Source organism: Papaver somniferum, chromosome 11, assembly GCF_003573695.1.
Source record: "Papaver somniferum cultivar HN1 chromosome 11, ASM357369v1, whole genome shotgun sequence".
Lineage (NCBI taxonomy): Eukaryota > Viridiplantae > Streptophyta > Magnoliopsida > Ranunculales > Papaveraceae > Papaver > Papaver somniferum.
In genome coordinates, this window is record NC_039368.1 from 28,940,878 (window position 1) to 28,959,627 (window position 18,750).

An 18,750-nucleotide genomic window follows, 5' to 3' on the forward strand; every position below is an offset into this window, starting at 1 on the left:
TGAATCTAATTGTGTTACTCATAGAGTTGTTCAATTGTTTATATTCTCATAGAACTATACAAGACATAATTGAAGCAAAATTGGATTGATTCAAAAGAATCAGTTCATGAACATTTTAGCCACGGTTTGCAAAGATTGCATTCCTACATTTATATATGTATTTGTTCATGAGTATGAAATCATACTTAACCCAACTTAGAACTTAAACCAACTTAGTTTGCAAATGGGTACTCAAACTACAGTTCCGGACATTGGTCATGTACGACAGTTCGCTAATGGGTTCGCATACTGTCGTTCCGGACCGAGCTCAGGTGAAACCCTTTGCAAACGGGTATGAAAACATGGTTCCCGGACTTTGACAGTTAAAAGTGTTCGCATACTGGTACGCATACCTGGTTCCCGGACCTGAATCACACTACAACAGTTTTCATACTGGTATGTATACTGTGGTATATCCCGACAATGATTAATTGTTCTAAACTCCCATTTCAATCATTGGAACATCCTTAGAAGACGACAGTAGCTGTCTCACACAAACTATTAGCTTATAAATAATTTTCAAATGATCGAATGATCAATACAAAACATTTTGAGTCTACATCAAATGATCACACAAATCATGTAAGATGTTTCAAGGCAATTTTCACATGATCATCTTTTGACTCATTGTTTAGTTTCCAACAAATAAATCGTTTCCAACTAAACTCGACAAGAATAATGATGAACGTAGTTAAAGCAAAAAGATTTCCAACACATATTTCGAGAAAGATATAAGCGAGTTAAACTCAGCTCGAAATATCAAATGTGTATAATATAAAGTCTATATAGCTCAGCTTGAAATATCAAATGTGTATAATGTAAAGTCTATATAGCGATACGATTTAGTCTCAATAGGAGATAGAATAGAATAGACTTCTGAGTCATAGATAAGTTTTAGTCTCCACATACCTTTTGTTGATGAAGTTCCTCCAAGCTCTCCCAGGTAGATCTTCGTCTTCAATCGATGAATGTCGTGAAGTATAAAGCTCAACTAGACATCATATCCTAGTCCGAGATATAGCTATAAGTAGGCTAGAAATCAAGACTTATAGTTTTGATCACCTAAACTTGACGAACAAGGTTGAGATAGCAACGCTTACGAGTTCGACCGAGCAGTGCTCTAACATGTACAATATCATGTGGTTAGGGATTTGGTTGTGAAGGGTTTTGTGAAGATTCAACATGTATCCTCTGAAAGTCAGCTTGCAGACATTTTTACCAAAGGTCTATGTTCACCTATTTTTACTACATTGCTTCATCAACTGATGGGAACTACTTCATTTAGTTCTGATGGTGTTGCAGAGTGTCAGAATTCTTCATCTGCTGTTGTTAAAGAAAATCTTTCTTCTGACACTGAGGAAACTTTATTTTCTGGTTTAGATGTTCATTCTTTTATTTGTTAAGTTGTTTGTTTGGTCAAACTCTTACTATTTTTACCAGTATGATCTTGACGGAAGCTATTAGGAGTTATAGTCAAGACGGGTCTTGGTCTCCTATACTAGTCAAATAGTCAAAGTCCAGCCCTACACAACTACACTAATATTGTCTGAATAGGACTGTGATTGTAATATATTAGATAGAGCTGGCAAACGGGAGGGCCGGGGCTGGCTTGTTACGGGTTACACGGATTCGGGTTAACACGGGCCAAAACCTGCGGGTTGATATTCTTCACGGGTGGTCATTTCCTCAACCCGCACCCGTAATGGGTTAAGCTTGCGGGCTTACGGGTTATCCGGCTTGTTTAATTAAAAAAAAAATTAAATTAAATTAACTTGATTTGTGACAAATTTCAAGATGTAAAATAATTACAAAGATTAATCTAAAACAGATATGGAGAATAAAAGCCATTTCTCCACTTGAGTTCTTCCACATCTCCAGACTCACCACCATGGTCCATGAATCATGATAAACCAAATGCTATGTCTGCTACCACTCGACAAACTCAATTGCTTCCATCTTCTTCCATCAAACAATAACCAAGCTCAACCATTTCCTCCTATTTACTACCATCAACCATCTCTAACCATCAGTGCCATTGATCTCAAAAGCTCCACTTCTCACCTAGCCATAGGGGGCTATACTTTTCTGATGTGAACTCTTGAAACAACATGTAGAACATGGTAATTCAGGCAATTTTTCAAACACCTGTAGTGTATATTATTGTTATTGCAGACTGGTAATGGATGGAGCTTCCTTGCACCTTGGGTATTTGATTTCTTCCATATTTGTTCTCCTCCCTTGCAGACAATTCACACATAACAAATCATTCAATCATTCATAACCACCATCATCTCTACATTAGATTTTTCATTTTCTAGCTCAATTTACATCCAAAGCGAACAAAAACATCAAATTTCCCTTAGAAACACAACACAACAGATACGAAACCAGCAAAAGTAGAACAAACAAGAGCCCTAGAATTTCATAATTCTGACAACAAACAAATAATAAAAATCCAAACCTGGAAACGAAACCAGCAAAAATTAAATTGGGGGAAAGTGAAAATTACCAGTTACGATCTGAAGAGTCATGAGAACCAAGATCAAAACAGACTTGCAAACATATAATAATTCGTATAAGAGTTGCATGCATATTAACCAATTGAGAAACATCTAACAAATGTTAGTGTTACCAAAACCCCAAATCCAATTCTACCACAGACTCATTATCCCAGATTCAGTATCAACATCTTCTCTTGTTTGAGATCCATGGCAGCATCATCTCTTCCCTAAATCTTAGAAAACCCATCTCAGATTCAACCATAGCGTCTTCTTCGGCAAATCAAAAACACAAATTGATTTGAGTAAACCCTAAAAAAATCAAAAACACAAATCGATTTTAATGAAAATAAGAAAAAAGAAAAGAAGAACACGAAGAAGAAGAAGTTAATGGTGTGGTGAAGAAAAAAAAGAAGAAGAAGAAGAAGAAGAAAGGTTGTTGTTGCTGTGCAGCCTGTGCTGTCGCAACCGAGAGGTGGAGAATGAGATACTGAAGAAAAAAGAAAAATTAGGGTTAAGAAATCATAAATATGTATATATATGATATTTATACGGGTAACGGGTTGCACCCGCGGTTTTACGGGACGGGACGGGTTAACCCGTTTCCTCACAAGCCGGCATTTCTCCAACCCTAACCCGGCTTGTTTAGACACCAACCGAGCCGGGTACGGGTTTTTTACGGGCCGGTCCGGGCAAACCCACGGATTTTGGCTTGTTTGCCAGCTCTAATATTAGATATTAATATTGTCTGAAACAGGACAATCTGTAAATTTTCATAATATCGTTTTTCAATACAATTCTATTCTTCACCTCTTTACTCTAAGATTTCTCAAAGTTAGTGCCTTTATAGCCATACACTCCACAAGTGTGTGATAAAGTTGGTGCCTGTCTAGCCAAATCATTTTGCAACTTCTATAACATAGGAGAATGGTGGAATGTTCCGGCTAATATCTCTATAACGGTGGCTAATGATGTAGCTGTTATATGATACGGAGTATATTTTCCTTTTGGTAAGAAAAAACGGTCACATTTGGTGATGTAAGTGGAGTGTAAAAACGATCAAATTTGAGTACCATGTATAAATCAGGGGTGCCAAAAAATAGAGTACTCATAACAGTATCTGCAAAACAAATAACAACTCGGACATAACAAATCAATCTACACCAGTAAAACAAATCTTATAGAATATAATGGCACCTTAAAAGGTACAAATAATGTACTTCAGGCATTTCGAATTTTTCCAAACAAAATATATGTTGATAGGGTTAAAGAGTAGGAAAGGTTCGTGAGAGGAAAAGTTAATACATAGATTACCACTCCTGATGTTAGAGAGATATATAAATTGAACCCGCAAGTCACATATACATTATTAATACATGTAACCAACGTTTATCGGACAAAAAAAAAAATACACTCAAAAGAGAAGGAATAAAAATCAAAGGAAATGGAGAAAACGGCTCAGCCAAGAGAAAATGCAATAAACAAGATTACAACAATGAACAACAGTACATGGATATACAGAAGGCGAAGAATGGAAATGCATCAGAGGTTATCCTCTCACACCAATCATGATGTTATTTCCATGGGGGTGATGATGGTTGTTTATACACCAGGCCTTGTGAAGTAGCTGTAGCATAGCTTGCGTCGAGGTTATGAAGTTGTTCCATAAGCTGGTTTCGTCGCTCCTTAAAGAAATCCAGACGCGATGTTAATTCTACCAATGTTGAAGATGCTGCGGATGGATTTCGTGTATATTCCATTGCCTGTAACATTGTTTATAATATATGTAAGTCATTAGGCCATGGGCAAAATTTAACAGCACTTGCGGGTAAACTAGCCCTTACCTCCATTGGCCTTGAAGTAGAAGCCACCGCAGAGGAATCAATTGCCGAGAGATCATCTGCAGAAAAACTAGTAGATGCCTCTGTACTTTTTGAATCACTCAAGCTTATTGTATCACCATACAGCTTTTGAAACAGCTGTTTGGCGTTGCTGGTAGACGACATTGCCTGGTCCTTGACGTTGTTTTTTCTCTCAGTTCCTAATGAGCGGTCCTGTATCAACCATATATATGAATAGTTATTGAAAGAATAGAATCAATTTAGCTGCCAATATAACAGCGGTTTCCAGAAAAAGAATTGTCATCCATAAAGAAAAATAAAACACATAACCGAAGTATATAAAACTGGGAAACCAGACACCTACAGATTAGTCAAATTCTAACAACACTGACATAAAGAGAAAACGTTCAAGGATATACCTCATTTCTTTGTTTCGTTTCGTGATTACAAAATGCAAGGGTCATATCGAAATTTTGCTGAAGATACTTCCTGCAGAAGACAAGTTTAGATGTAATCATGATTCAATATACTAATGAACAAAAACTCTTCCATCGATCCCAATAGTATAAGAGAGAAAAGCTCCACTATACAGACAGTAAAATCAAATGTGAAAAGAGAAATGTCATGCTAGCAGGCAAGGTTACATACAGACAAAATTATGCCTGACACATATTGCCAGAGGCAACAAAGAGCTTCATGTTAAATAATGAGTGCTTTTTAACATAGCAAAATTTTGGTCAGCATGTAGATTTGGTCAATCTAAGAGAACACAAAATGCTGATGCGGCCATCTTAGTGTCTGAACTGCTCCCAGTAGAGCAACCCCTCTGTATCTCGAGGGATAAAACATTTTAAAGTAGTTTATAAATTCGGTGCGACAACGATTAACGTCCATCATCATATGCATAAAAACACAATAAGCATGCTGGCAAGAAAGTGATCTATTTAAACATCTCACTGTTGTGAATGTAGATTTTGTAAATGCTGGTACCGATCGCTTGCTTCAGAAAGGGCACCATAATGGTTTTGGCTTTGCTGGTTCAGTTGGAGGTGGAGCTCCGTGACCTTCTGTTTCAGCCTAGCTACATCTGCCTCAGCAAGAGCGATCTCTTCTAGCTCTGCCCTCGTCTTTAGAAATAAGATTGTTAGGATTAAGATAACTACTGCGACCGTAAGACAAGAGAAAAAGGAACAGCACCAACCTTGGAGTTCATACCACGTTGATTAGAAAACTGTCCTGAAGACATATTCAGACCGATCTCCAAATCAGCTCTAAGATCTCTCTCAGCTTGCAACTGCTCTTGCAGTCTTGAAACCTGTGACAATTGAATACAATATATAAGACAAGGGAGAGCATACTCAAAAACGCAACTTGCATATCTCGGCTAATCTCCAACACATGTTTGAGGGAATCTTCCTTACATGCAGGAACGCCAGTTGCAAAACAAACATTTGACAGAGATAAATAGCAACAGCGTCTTAGGTTAATGACCCAGATTGTTCAGCAAAGCAAGCAAGTAATATATAAACCTGGTAATCTTTGATTTAGTTTGAGCCACTTTTTTGCAAGGGAGGGGTTGAATTGTCAAAGACCTTCTCTTTGACGGAAGGGTGAAAGGTTTTTCTCACTTAGACAAAATTTAACAAATAGGCTAGTCATTCTCTTTACCGGTGCCTCTCCATTACTGTACTAACTTCTCAAGATGTGGAACAAGGTATCAAAAAGTGTATTACTCTGTGAGTCCACAACTAGCAAGGTTTGTTATGTGGAGGCTTTAGTGGTGGATGAACAGATGAAAGAGGAATCTTCAAGTGTAGAAAACAAGCCGTTTTAAGTGTAGAACAATCGTCTTATTCTAATCTTCATCAGTACAAACATTTAGTAACATTCTAGGTGTCGAACTAGACTTCTTTTCCTAGTACATTTAGATGTTTTCAGCTAACTTTGGAAAGCAACCTGATCATCACAAAAAAAAAAACCACTCTGCGTGCATATTCCAACGCTTACCCATCTCCTCATGTGCGCAGTTGTTCCGGTCATACTATATCCTACCTTGATTAAACATGTGCAGTTGTATTTTACCTTACTCGATCTATCCAGCATCTTGGCTATTTCCTTTAAATTTTCGAACTTTCAAACAAAGAAATTAAAGCAGATAAAGGATAAGCAATTGCATACATCTTGTTCAAGTGCCAATCGTCGCTCGTGCAAAGCTTGCTTTCTTCTCTCTAAACTTGCTTGCAAAATCTGATTCCCTTTAGCCTGATAGAGAAGGTGGTCGAACTAAGTAAAGGCTCCCACAGTAAGTTCCAAGATAAAAGTTCAAACACTGAATGTTACCTCTTTCTCTATCCTGGTGCGCAACTCATTCTTAGTAACCTCTAGCCTCTGAATAGCAAGCCTGCAACTCATGTAATCCAATGAGTTTAAAATATAGGAGATGATAACAAATTGCAAAACGAGAAAGGAAATTCAAAAATACAGCAGAAATGTATGCTTGTCATTAGATGAATGCTGTCAAAATTATGAATTGATGTGATGGTGTGCAAAACTGGGACTTCGGAACCTTGAAAGTAAGAGCATATGAAATAAGATTTTTGCTTCAGCTATCACTGAGAAGTTGCAGGAGACGAAGTTCCAAATGCTTAACAAGAATTTATGTAACATATACAATTATGAGCACGGATCCTTTAACAGTCTTACTAAGGCCCCGTGGAGATGGTATAAGGGATGATTTTAAGGATGTTATCCCTGCCATATAACACATCTTATCTGATGCAGCGTACTTTAACCTTTAAACCCATAAAACATCGTACATTTCTCAAAGGTAAAATAACCACACCATGAATTCCCTGAAAGATGGTTAGCAAGCATGGAAGTTTTAGGGTCATTCTGGAAGGTCTACATGTGAATAAAACATCCTTCCCGCATATCATCCACTGAACTATCTCCAAGTGTCCTAAACATTAGTCTGGATGAAGTATCATCCTAGTTATTATATATGTACAAATGTCAGGTATAAATGTAAGAAATCAAATAACTCCAACATCCAAGTCAAGCCTTAGGTTATTAGGTTCAGGTAATTGGAGGATAATGAGTGACACCCAATATCTAACCAAACGCATTAATACGGATTACTATGCTTCATTAGTTTGGGTTGCCTTAGTGACAAGCATTTAACAAGACAGAAAGAGCCACTACAGGATACTTAAGAAGAAAAATAATAAAATCATATACAGGCGAGAGAGACTTACTCTTCTTCTCCGGATGAGTCAACAGATTCCACTGTGGTATTCTTCCGTGTCTGTAAAAATAAAAATAAAATGAATCTCAGACAAGTAGGAAGCAAGCAGTGAAAAGAGGTTGTCACTACAGTCAATTGACAACAGCGGATTTCTCTTCCTAGAGGATGAAGGTAAAATTTGAACCTAAATCTGTCAATCAAAGGTCACTGACTTCACAAACAAGGTGGTATACGGGTGGAATTTGGCTGTTGACATGAATGGAACCTAAATCTGTGGGGCCTGGCTTTGTTCGACATTATAAGATCGAAATGAAAGACTACACAAGAATATCATCAAACCCACGTGTAGAAGAATAAATAATTAAAAAAAAAAACTCTTTTAAGAAATCAGAATAGACTGGCCATAAAAAAAGTACACCAACTCACATTATTTCTACCCCAAAAGGATGGGCGCTTGACATTGAGACCGTAACCACTTAGTTTACTCAAGGATTTTTCTGCAGATAAATGAGGACCAGCAATGGGTAGAGAAAGACCAGATTCTTTAGAGGACAGAAGGTCTGCCATCGATTGGTGAGATCCACTGGCAGGTAAATCAGTGGGACTATGCATCTCAGTCGGACTCTCACTCTCTTTCTTACATATATCTTTCTCATTAAATTGAAAGTTGGAGTCTCTGTGGGCTTTATGGCTTGATAAACCACTAGTCTCCCCAGTAGATTCAACATCTGAACCACCATCACCTTCAAAAGCCTGTAACCGACGAGATAATGAATACAGTAGTTAACACTAGCAGAAGTTATGTTTACAAAAGATAAATAGATAAACAATAACACGGCAGAAAAAAAATACTATGTTTTAATACCTTATAACTATATAAATCATTGCCAGCATAGCCGCTGCTGCCACTAAACTTTCCGCTAAGCACACGGTCAGGATCATCATATACTTCTGGAGGATCTTCATTTTCTGTATCATGATATGCACTATCTTTCATATCCAAATTTTCGTCATCAGATGACTCATCAGACTCACTGTGTCCCATCTGAGAATCTGCTGAAAAAGAGCATCTTTGCAGATTATCATCCTGAAACAGAACAAAAATGAAGTGAGCATCGCCAAGAGAGAGAAATTTCAAATCAAACTAACCTTTTCGTGAACATTATAATTTTACAGTTTTTAGACTCTTGACTAACTGATTATTCTTAATTTATTTGGTAATAAACTAGAGTCAACTATCTATCTACATACCCAGTCAATGAACCGGTCGAAACTTACATCGAAGATATTGTCATAATCCTCCAAAAGAGTTGTAATGATGGCTTGAGCATTATTAGCAGCGTTCGCAGCAGCAAGAAGCTGAGCTGAACTATCACTCATGTCAAAGTCATCCTCCAACTCACATTCACCAGCCAAAAGTGGTCGCAGTAACAAGGGTGCCATGCAAGCAGCAACCGCAGAAGGAGTCATCCGATTATCAGAAGAATGAGCAGCAATTATATGCATCATTTTCAGAATTCTGCAACCAAGTAAAATGCCAGTGAGATATATATATAAGGGGCTGGTAAAGGCCTGAGCGTCAAGTCAAATTTTTAATCATTGAAGAGTCATCTGATTGCATAGGCATAATTATAACTTTATAAGCCAAGCTATTGTTCACTGAAGAATTATCAGCAAACGAATGGGAGTAGACGCTTAAGAAGATGCTATGTGGTAAAATGGTCACATTTTCGAACTTAGTTAAGATGAATGACGAGTTAATGGTCAAAAATAAAATGGAGGGAATGCTACATGCGGTCAGGCATTCTGTACGCTATTTAATGTGTTCAGGTTGAAAGCCAGAAACTTTCAGGCACACCTTCTCTTAGGATGACCACTGGATTTCAAAATGGACCTATTCAAAATGATGAACTGATCTCGTGTAAGTTGGAACAATACAATAGCACTTTCTTATACTGGTATCTAGCTTTCTAAATTTTAGGTTTCGGCCATATCGTTACATAAGATATCATACAGCTCTATGTGACCATCTGTTAGGTTTCCAACGGTGCTTTTATCGAAAAAGGTTTCTTAGTATATGTTTGTTCATAACACAACCACAACAGAAATATACTAAAACGATTGTTGAACTGCATGCACAATATTAATGTATTTTATTTAGTAACTTAAGAGATGTCATAATTTGACCCTTCACGATGCCAACAAGCTACTTCGTCTCATGCATCAATGTCCCCCCTAAAGTGTAATGGCTGCAAAGAGAAAGACTGCTAAAAAATGGGCATGGTTGGCAAGTCATTTTATTAGAAGAACAAAATATGCATCACCTTTGTAATAATCGCCTATTTGGCTCCGGAAATGTCTCAAATACTGCAGAGCGCAGAGCATTAAGCCTAGTCTCCTTTCGCTCAATCCCTATGAAATGGAACACCAAAATAACAATAAAGTATTACACACGATGTAAGAAGTCATAACCGCGAAAATCACACAAATGACGAAGGTGAAACATAAGAAATATCATAAGTGATCAGCAGTTGTCAAATTTTGGCAACCATGTAAATGTTATAAAACTTAGCTGAGATTTTGATGTTACATCCAGATTGGCAGAAGGAAAAAGGATGTAAAGAGACAGATAATATGTGGTTTACCACAGAAAAAATTCAGCAGTCAAATACCAAAGTGACCTACATCATTGACTGTTAGTCGACAAACCAATAACCATTAATATTGTAGAGTCATTCTTATTCAAACAAAGTCACCTGGTTACCATTCAAAGTTAAAATTTAATGCACACTGCAGTGCAACAAGTATGAAATCCCGAGAAATGTCGTTTCTCAATAGGTATGTTCTTTTTCCGTTCGAAGATTCACCGGAAAAAAAAAATGAGGCATGAAACTGCTTTAGAAAACGAGGGAGGATTGAGGATGATACTGGTTTAGATGAGTAATAAATGTAAGATTCTCTGGGAACACTTTCCACAGAGTCACGTATAACTCTATTCCATCTGGAACTTTTCTGCGGCAACCCACATAAGGTCCTTCTCTTATTTCCTCTGTACTTTCTTTTTCATTTTGCCAATCTGGATGTCCTAGAGCTTCACCAGCCAGATATTTCAGATTAGGCTAGTTGTACAGATTTTCTTCAGGCGATATTTTTGGAGGTGCACATTCTTCCAAGAAGCTACACCTAGTATGAATATCGCATACATGGCACAAGTGAGCAATAGAGTGTTTTATCCTGAAGGACAGTCTCTCCCTGTCGCATACCCCCTCTCAAAAGGAAGAAGCAATAAAGGACAGTTAAGGGACACGCTGTACGTGTTCCCGCTTAAACCTGGTGTATGATCGGATTTTTAGCCTGAGGACGGTCCATTCCATGTTACACGAAACACAGGATGCAAATTACAGCATGCCCCCTCCCTCTACTTGGAGAATTCATTCAATTCAATGGTGGGAAACCTCGGCATAAGACATGGGGCCAGCCACCCTTTAGAAGGAAATTTCAGAGTTAAGGCAATAGCTAAAAAGAGAGAGGAGGCGAGTTGCTAGGGTGGCAACAGTTGGCATATGACCATTTCAAGGTTTAGATGAAAGCTGAGTGGCGAATTTGGACCCTGATTTCTATACAATAATATGCTCCCAACAAATAAAGCACATTCACATGTTCAGGGTGTTGACACAAATTAGCAAAACAGTAAAATGGACAATGAGATGCGACAAGAGGCACCATTATTGGGTTCACCAAGAGATCAAATGAGCAGGTGAAAAATAGAAACAACAAGTGCTATGATGCCACCACAAATTAGTGAACAAAGCAGCACGCAACAATGAGATTCAAATGGAACCATTATATTCACTTCACCGAGAGACCAACAGCGCGAGTGAAGTGGAAACAACAATTAGTAGCCTTTTACTTACCAAACCACAGAACCTAAAGGTCCTAACTGTCACATGCATGCTAAACTATCATCTAAGTATAATTAGAAAAGTATAGCTATAAGACGAACTTACTGGATGCCTCCAATAACGCAATACAGCAAGATGCAGGAACCGGGGATGAGGGTAGCTCTCGAAGCACGTGCTGTGGATAAAAAAAATATGGGTAACCATGACGTAAAACAAGACTTGACAGGATAATGAGAAATAAACCATACCTTAACACAGTCACCGACGACATGTGCATCCTCGTCAGAGCTGAACTCATTCCTCCCTGAAAACAATGGATCCTCAAACTAAGGCATGTGCAGGAAGAAGTTACAAACAAATATTTACATTCTATCTTTTGTTTTTTCTTATGTAGTTAGGTTCCCGCAGACAGGACCCAAAAAAAAAAAGTAACAGTTTGACTAATAATAGTAGGTCCTGATCATACTATTAATAGTAAACAATTAATAGTTATACCTTGTTCATATTCTTGGACCCGGTGATAAACATCCTCAACATCTGCTGATTGCCGCAAGATTCCTTCAACTTTTATTCCTGTTAAGCAAATCAATTAGCAATTGCAACACAACCTAATTGCAATGTAAAATACAATTTTGCCAACTATATAATTGCATAGTACCATAAGAACCAAAATAAACAGCACAAGAGTAGGTTGGCTGTTAAGAGGAAGAATGACAGTAACACTGTAACTTATCTGTGAGAATACAACTTATCTAATACTATGCTGCATGCAAATATGTGGTCTTATCTTCCTTCCAAGTGCAGAACAGTCCGTACTACATGTCATGAACCATGTAAGAAGAGAGGCATTCTACCTTTTCTGATTCTATTACATTACTTGAAGGGCGTAGCTGCATGCCCTTTTAACCACACTGACCAACATTTATACCTTTGAAGAGGTAAACCCTTGTGAATCAGAAGCGGGGACAAGAGCTTAAGAAGGAGTAAGGATGGAGACACTGAAAAGTCCTAATTTGGGGATGTCTTGGCAGATTAAATTATACATAAAATTTGAGACAATTAATAATTTAACATTAAACTTGGCAATAAAGGCTTTCAGAATAGTGCTCTGATATATACCGTGCTATACTAGGCAGTTAACAACTCTAAAATTGAAATTCTAAACAATAAATATCAGGCGATTGATCCAGAGGGAACTATCCCTTTGTTTTAGACTTTTGGTCAAGCGGAAAAAATGATCTGCTAAAAACTCTCCAAAAGAAAGAAGCTTCCAAATCCAAGAGTCTTCCCTGTTGGAAAGGAACTTGGTTGGATCCTACCACATTTTTTCCCCTATGGCACGATCCTAGCTGTTAACCTGGCAAGTACCATGGGTGCTTTTGGTGTGTTCAGTGGAAATGCATAGGATGGACTTTAGTGACAATTTTGACTAGAATTCTTCATTCTAATCCGAAATAAAGGCACAGAATATAACCACAAGAATGTTCTACAACCAATTAATAAATCAAGCCAGCTTCAGATCTCAAAAATAAAATACATAATTCACCAGTGAGGAGTCTGAACAACAAAAACTTTGGCCATAATCATGTAAACTCACCGAATACCTCCAGAAAGCGAAGAGCTTTTTCTAGGAACGAAGGACCACCATCAATATCCTCTAACGCCAGCAAAATTGGTCTTCCAACAACCATCGACTTGACAGGCCGCTTATCTCTCACTGATTAAATGCATAAAAATTTTAGAGTAATTTAACATTACAATATAAGGCAACCGACCGGCATAAAACTACTAACAGAAAACTTTACTAAATACTACTAACATTGTTGGAAAGATCCTTCAATTGTATCAGTTGTGTCATTCCGGAAAATCCCATTATGTCCCATGACCAGTGCAGCACTTGGTGCTTGTGCCAAAGCATGTTCCAGTGCTGTCTTCCACTCGTACAAGTCTTCTGACGACTCAGCCTAGAACCAGAAAAGGAGAAAGTATCAATATAAGCATAAGTACACTGATGGCATGAGGAGCATGTTGTACTTATTGCACCACCGCATAATACAACATGACCACAAAAGAATGGAGGCCACACCTTGAGGGTGAACGCTCGCCCATCGCGCCCATCAGGAAACAATACGGTCAAGAGTTTCTTATCTTCCCTGACCACAACACTGCAAATAATATTCATGTTATCATGTGTCAGCCCAAGAATTCAAACTTCCTACTAAAATATCTCACTATGTTCATGTGCTTACCTCCCTGAATTGTTTAAATCTATACCACCCAGAGTCAGATTAACCTCGCCGCCTCTCTGGGGAAGAGCACTCTACAAAACAACCATTTTAATGCATGTATATCCGCATCAAGCAGCTTTCAGAAAAAACTGCCTCTTCTCCTAATCATCTGTCTCTAGCTAAAGCATATGCAGTAAACTAAAGAGACAACAAAGCTAGATACAAATTTAGAAAGTAGAAAACTGAGTTACCCTAATAAGATGTGGTTATATAACTAGCCTTGATAAATACAATCACGGTAAACCTAGAAAAGGAATTTTAACTTGAAATTGTCAGGAACTTTTCTCTTTTAAGAATGAAGACATTTTTAGGTTCTGTAAGCAGGTGATGCAACTCTAACCCTCTCGGATCCATATCATAACTGTAATCCTTCAACATGGATCAATAGATAAATCAAACTGGAAAAGCTTTAGAGAGAACAGAACCCTATATCTAAGTAGAAACAAAAACTTAAAAAGATAACAGAAAAGAATTTATACTTCAGATGATTGGAAATTATACAGGAATTCAAAGAATCACAAATATGCCATGTTCAGACCTTGAAAGACAATTTTGGCAGCTGAAACACAGTTCCCAGATTCCAATGAAACATTGAGCGTCATCTTAAGTTGCAAAGAGGCTAGGCCACCATTTCATAGACACTTAAGTGTCTTTAGTCCATTATTCAAAATAATTAACCACTGTAACCCAGGTAGAAACCCTAATAGAATTTATTTATTTTTAAAGTAGAAAAGTTTAAGTAACCAAGAATGGGTGATTCCACTAAATTATGCAACAAAGAATAGGCTTTTTGAAACTGTGTTTATATTTTGGATACAGATTAGATAAAGACATTTAACCAATAAGTGAAACAATTAAAATGGGCAAGCACTAAGCAGATCATGATGATTATTTATCTAAGATGGGATGTGCACCACATCAATGAGACTTAGACATCACGGTATCAAGCACTAAGGAAAGCACATATCATAGCAGTACAAATAATTAAGCAATCAAAGATAGTGAAAAGCATAACGAAGTGACACTATTATTTTGACAGGGAAATCATGAGCTGATACTTACAGGATCATTTTTGAAGAAAACTAAAGATGTTCGAGTGAGTATGAACCAACGCCTCTTCCAAGATTTCCATCCTATCCCTGCAAGTGCAGCAAGAAAATTTATCAGGATCCTTGCAGCTAAAACAAGATATAGAGAACATTTATGACATACCTTAGAAAGTTAGACTAGAACCAAATCTAACACTTTCACCCCATAGCAATACAAGTCAAAAAGGGAAACAGTAGATGAAACATAAACAGTTGAACAAGCAATATGGAGATGGCTTCCGCTTATCAGTCCATCACTACCACCCTAAGCCAAATAATCCATATAGACTGGTCTAAACAACTTGGATAAATTTCAACTAACTTTACTGATTTAGTTTTCTCTTGGACAATGGGATAAAATTCAAATGAGATCTCAGAGTCAGTTTTTAGATAACAAATGTTACACGGAACTCCCACATTTATTTATACGTTTATAAAGAATTTTACTGGTTAGAAGTTGCAAATCAATATAGGTAAAAAAGAATAAATCTCAAGTAACAGGCAGACCTTTCTTTACAGCAACAGTTTACAATCCAAAAGAAGATCTTAGTAGAAGCTATAACTGACTAACTTCATGGTGCAATTCTCAATCCCAAGAAAACTTCCTCTTTTCTCAGACTGGACAATTTCAGAAAAATCTCATGATGCAAGAATTAAATAGTTGAACAACCTTAGGCAACAGAGAGTACTTCTTTGGCAAGCTATTCAACTATTGCTCGAGTATGGTATACTTGAGTGCACAAATCTGTAACAACTAGTTCTCTAACATGATCAGTGGAGATATAAGGGCCACGATATAAACATCACTTAAAATATTTTCAACTCATTCCTAAGCAAAAGTCAACAGAAACCATGCTGGTTTAAAGGATCTGCCACCATATACATACCTGATACCTATGCCTACAGCTTTAATCAATTTAAGTGATCTAATAGGTTTAATATGTTACCATGTGTTATGACTACAAGGTCTGCGCCACGTAAGTATTATGACTACAAGGTCTGCGTCAATAAGTCCCTAACGAATCCTTTGTGGAGTTGTTCAAGTTAGACCTCATTCTAACTCACGTAAGCATCTTTCCTTTCGATGACTTGCTTGGTTTCGGTTCCCCCTTCTGGTATATGTTGCCGCTTCGAAATCAATATCTTAATTGTAATGAATAGATGGTTATTCTACAGTGGTGTCCTTATAATATTATATTTGTGTTTGACCATCAAATAGTTTTCCATTTCTTATCCTCTCAAATAGTATTCGAGTACTTGAATACTATAGAAGTGTTCAGATTCTTTCTCCAAGAACCTGCTCCCTAATTGGGCGTAAATTACTGTTTCCGGTCATAGAAAATGGGTTGGTGTTTTGTTGCGTGTAAATGACAGCTGATTGAAGTTGTCAGTCCACCTAATTAATCTTAGTGAATAGCTGATATCTTTAGTTCCTTAGCTATTGTCTGCATCCTCCTTTCTCAACACAATTCGTAAGCAGTTAAACTACTCGACTTTCAGCCTTGCACTGATGATTTCAAAAACCCAGACGAAGGAGGGCATCAGACTGCCATTGCAACTAAATCCCCCACAAAAGAAAGAAAGTCGTTCGTATTGTCGACCAAATACTTAAATGAATAATCAAACTACAGTGGCCAATCAATTTTGAAGTTGTAATTGCAAGTTGAGATAATATTGTCAAACAATTCTCAAACTATAGTCCACTGATTCTTAAAGAAATATGAAATCACTAGCATTTACGAACTAGGGCATACTCCTTAAGATACATTCAAATTCTTTAAAAAGAAAATCTAGAGTCCATAGTAAAATTAAAGATTATCATCTAACCTTTTGACGAAATGAAAAGTGGACCACTCTTGAAAACCTGCAAAAATATATATCGTTGAGTTAGAAACAAAACCTTCAAAAACAAACTGCAAGCATCAGTAAACAGTTCTAAGCTTCAAATGAATATGTAAAAAAAAAAATTATAAAAAAAAAAAAAAAGTAAAAAAAAAAAGGAAAAATGAAACAAAGACATATACATTCTACATTATAGAGGTTTAAGACCTAAAGCAAACATAAATTGAAAGAGTAGAAAAGCTAGATCTTCAAAGTGAAATGAGAAAAATCTTACAGTATTCATAACTCCAGCTCCAGGTCTTATTCTTTCGGCCGACATTTTTCAAAAAAACAACTGAAATTAGGGCATCAAAAATGGTCATTGATTATAATAATACTAGAAGAACCACTTTGGATACCAAACATTTGAATCAATAGAAACTCTAGATTCCCAAGTATCAAAATCAATCAGGGGAAACTTCAATCTTTAATCCGCACCACTAAATGAGAGAAGAAGAAGAACAGGTAGTAAGTTTTATCAGGTCGTCTTCTTTCTCTCTCTACTCGCGTGTGTTGTTTCAAAGTTCAGTAGGCTTGTTAGAAAGTTTATCGTATTTTTTATTTTTTTTCTCATTTTCTTTCAGTAGGTTCGGTGGAAAGTGCGTGGACTAGGTATTTTACAGCATGGTATACCAAATTCTCAGCGAGACGTGTTGCTATCCCACTATACCACTACCCGTGGTTTGTCCCGTGAAATTGGACAACTTATTCTGGGCCGGTAATAATTTCCAAAACCTACGGGTAAAGAATTTATAAATTCCATTTTATTTTATTTTGGCTAGTGTCATCACGTCCGTCGAGTGTTTGGCTCGTGTTATCACGTCAGTCGATTGCAAAATCAGCATGCATTTTTAAACCAATTTTCGGATGAGCTACTATTGAAATGTATCCGAGCATTCGTACGGTTTAAAAATGTATGTTTTGTGCTCGAGTAAGTTTAGGTGGACTTTGTTTTAAAATCATTTTCTTTTCCCACTTCAAATAGCTAGATAAGCTAGTTTGCTATAGTCAAATGCAGCTAATCAAGCACTTAAAACACTTGAGTGGAGCAATATAAAGTAAGCAATCCGTAATTATCATAGAAAACTTGTGGTTTCTAAAGGTAATTTTAGTTTTCACGAAAACTCCTTGGAAAACTTTTTCTTAAACCTTTTCTCACCATTTGAAGAAACTATGTATCTTTGTCAAAAACTGGATCACTTCAACCACTGGAAAGTTATAATTGGAGTATAATGTTTATGCGCAAGAGCCGTGCAAGTAAGTAATAATTTGGTCTGGTTATGGTTGGATTTTTTCCTAGTCTTTTATAAGGAGAAGATTATTCTTTTCTTCTAGTGGTGCAATGGTGTATTAGTGGTGCGTAGTCTAAACTATTCTGCTATTGAGCATTGAGTTTTACTCTTGTATCGGACAGCTAGCACTGTTTCAACCTGATTTTGTTTGTTTTGGCCTTAGGCCACATAAACAACCAACTCTGGACCCCCATGAAACTCTTTTAGCTGGCCAGTTCAAGATGACAATGACCCCGTGACACTGACACATCAACGATGTATCAACATTTTGATGTATACTTGACAAAAAAAATAAATATAAAAAAAAATTAGAAAAATAATAATAATCCCAGGTAAAAGAGGAAGTGGGAAGTAGGAACGTCAATCTCGATTGGATAATATGTGGATCCTAGTTAGTCAATTTGTCGATGATATCAGTATAATTGGCGGATATGTCTGTATAAATCGAATTCGTACATATTTTCGCTACGTCCAGAACCCGATTTAGTTTTGAGAATTTCCAGCCTAAAGCGAGTTATACGTGTATTTACGAATTACCGAATCATACGATTCGTATATATTTTGTCACGTCATATCCAAATTATCATTTTTTATTATATTTCTGACTTTTAAAATCTTACATACACCAATCTAATTCTAATACCACCAACATACACATTATTTGTCGATTGTAATGC

General features: G+C 37.0%; 1 protein-coding gene across 2 annotated transcripts; it reads right to left on the minus strand.

Moving 5' to 3' along the window:
* Nucleotides 1-3,772: 3,772 nt before the first annotated feature.
* Nucleotides 3,773-17,360, minus strand: LOC113321438 (rho GTPase-activating protein 7-like). Of its 2 annotated transcripts, none has more exons than XM_026569349.1 (22): nucleotides 17,017-17,360; nucleotides 16,728-16,764; nucleotides 14,875-14,951; nucleotides 13,774-13,844; nucleotides 13,611-13,689; nucleotides 13,344-13,488; nucleotides 13,122-13,241; nucleotides 12,020-12,097; nucleotides 11,773-11,828; nucleotides 11,630-11,699; nucleotides 9,947-10,034; nucleotides 8,901-9,141; nucleotides 8,488-8,709; nucleotides 8,049-8,375; nucleotides 7,633-7,682; nucleotides 6,719-6,779; nucleotides 6,557-6,640; nucleotides 5,580-5,693; nucleotides 5,369-5,505; nucleotides 4,798-4,867; nucleotides 4,382-4,591; nucleotides 3,773-4,300 (listed from the first exon to the last, which is right to left on the minus strand). In XM_026569349.1, exons 1-22 carry the CDS (start codon nucleotides 17,059-17,061, stop codon nucleotides 4,112-4,114), a joined length of 2,571 nt encoding a protein of 856 aa, XP_026425134.1. In that variant the 5' UTR covers nucleotides 17,062-17,360; the 3' UTR covers nucleotides 3,773-4,111. The 2 variants fall into 2 exon arrangements, with proteins under 2 accessions (XP_026425134.1, XP_026425133.1); XM_026569348.1 differs by having other exon boundaries at nucleotides 5,336-5,505.
* Nucleotides 17,361-18,750: the final 1,390 nt, after the last annotated feature.

Coding starts and splice junctions, on each gene's coding strand:
- LOC113321438 (XM_026569348.1), bottom strand. CDS start 17,061: ATGTCGGCCGAAAGAATAAGACCTGGAGCTGGAGTTATGAATACT. Junction 9,142..9,946: donor AATAGGCGATTATTACAAAG/GTGATGCATATT, acceptor ACTTGGTTGCAG/AATTCTGAAAATGATGCATA. Junction 5,694..6,556: donor GATTGGCACTTGAACAAGAT/GTATGCAATTGC, acceptor CAATTGTCACAG/GTTTCAAGACTGCAAGAGCA.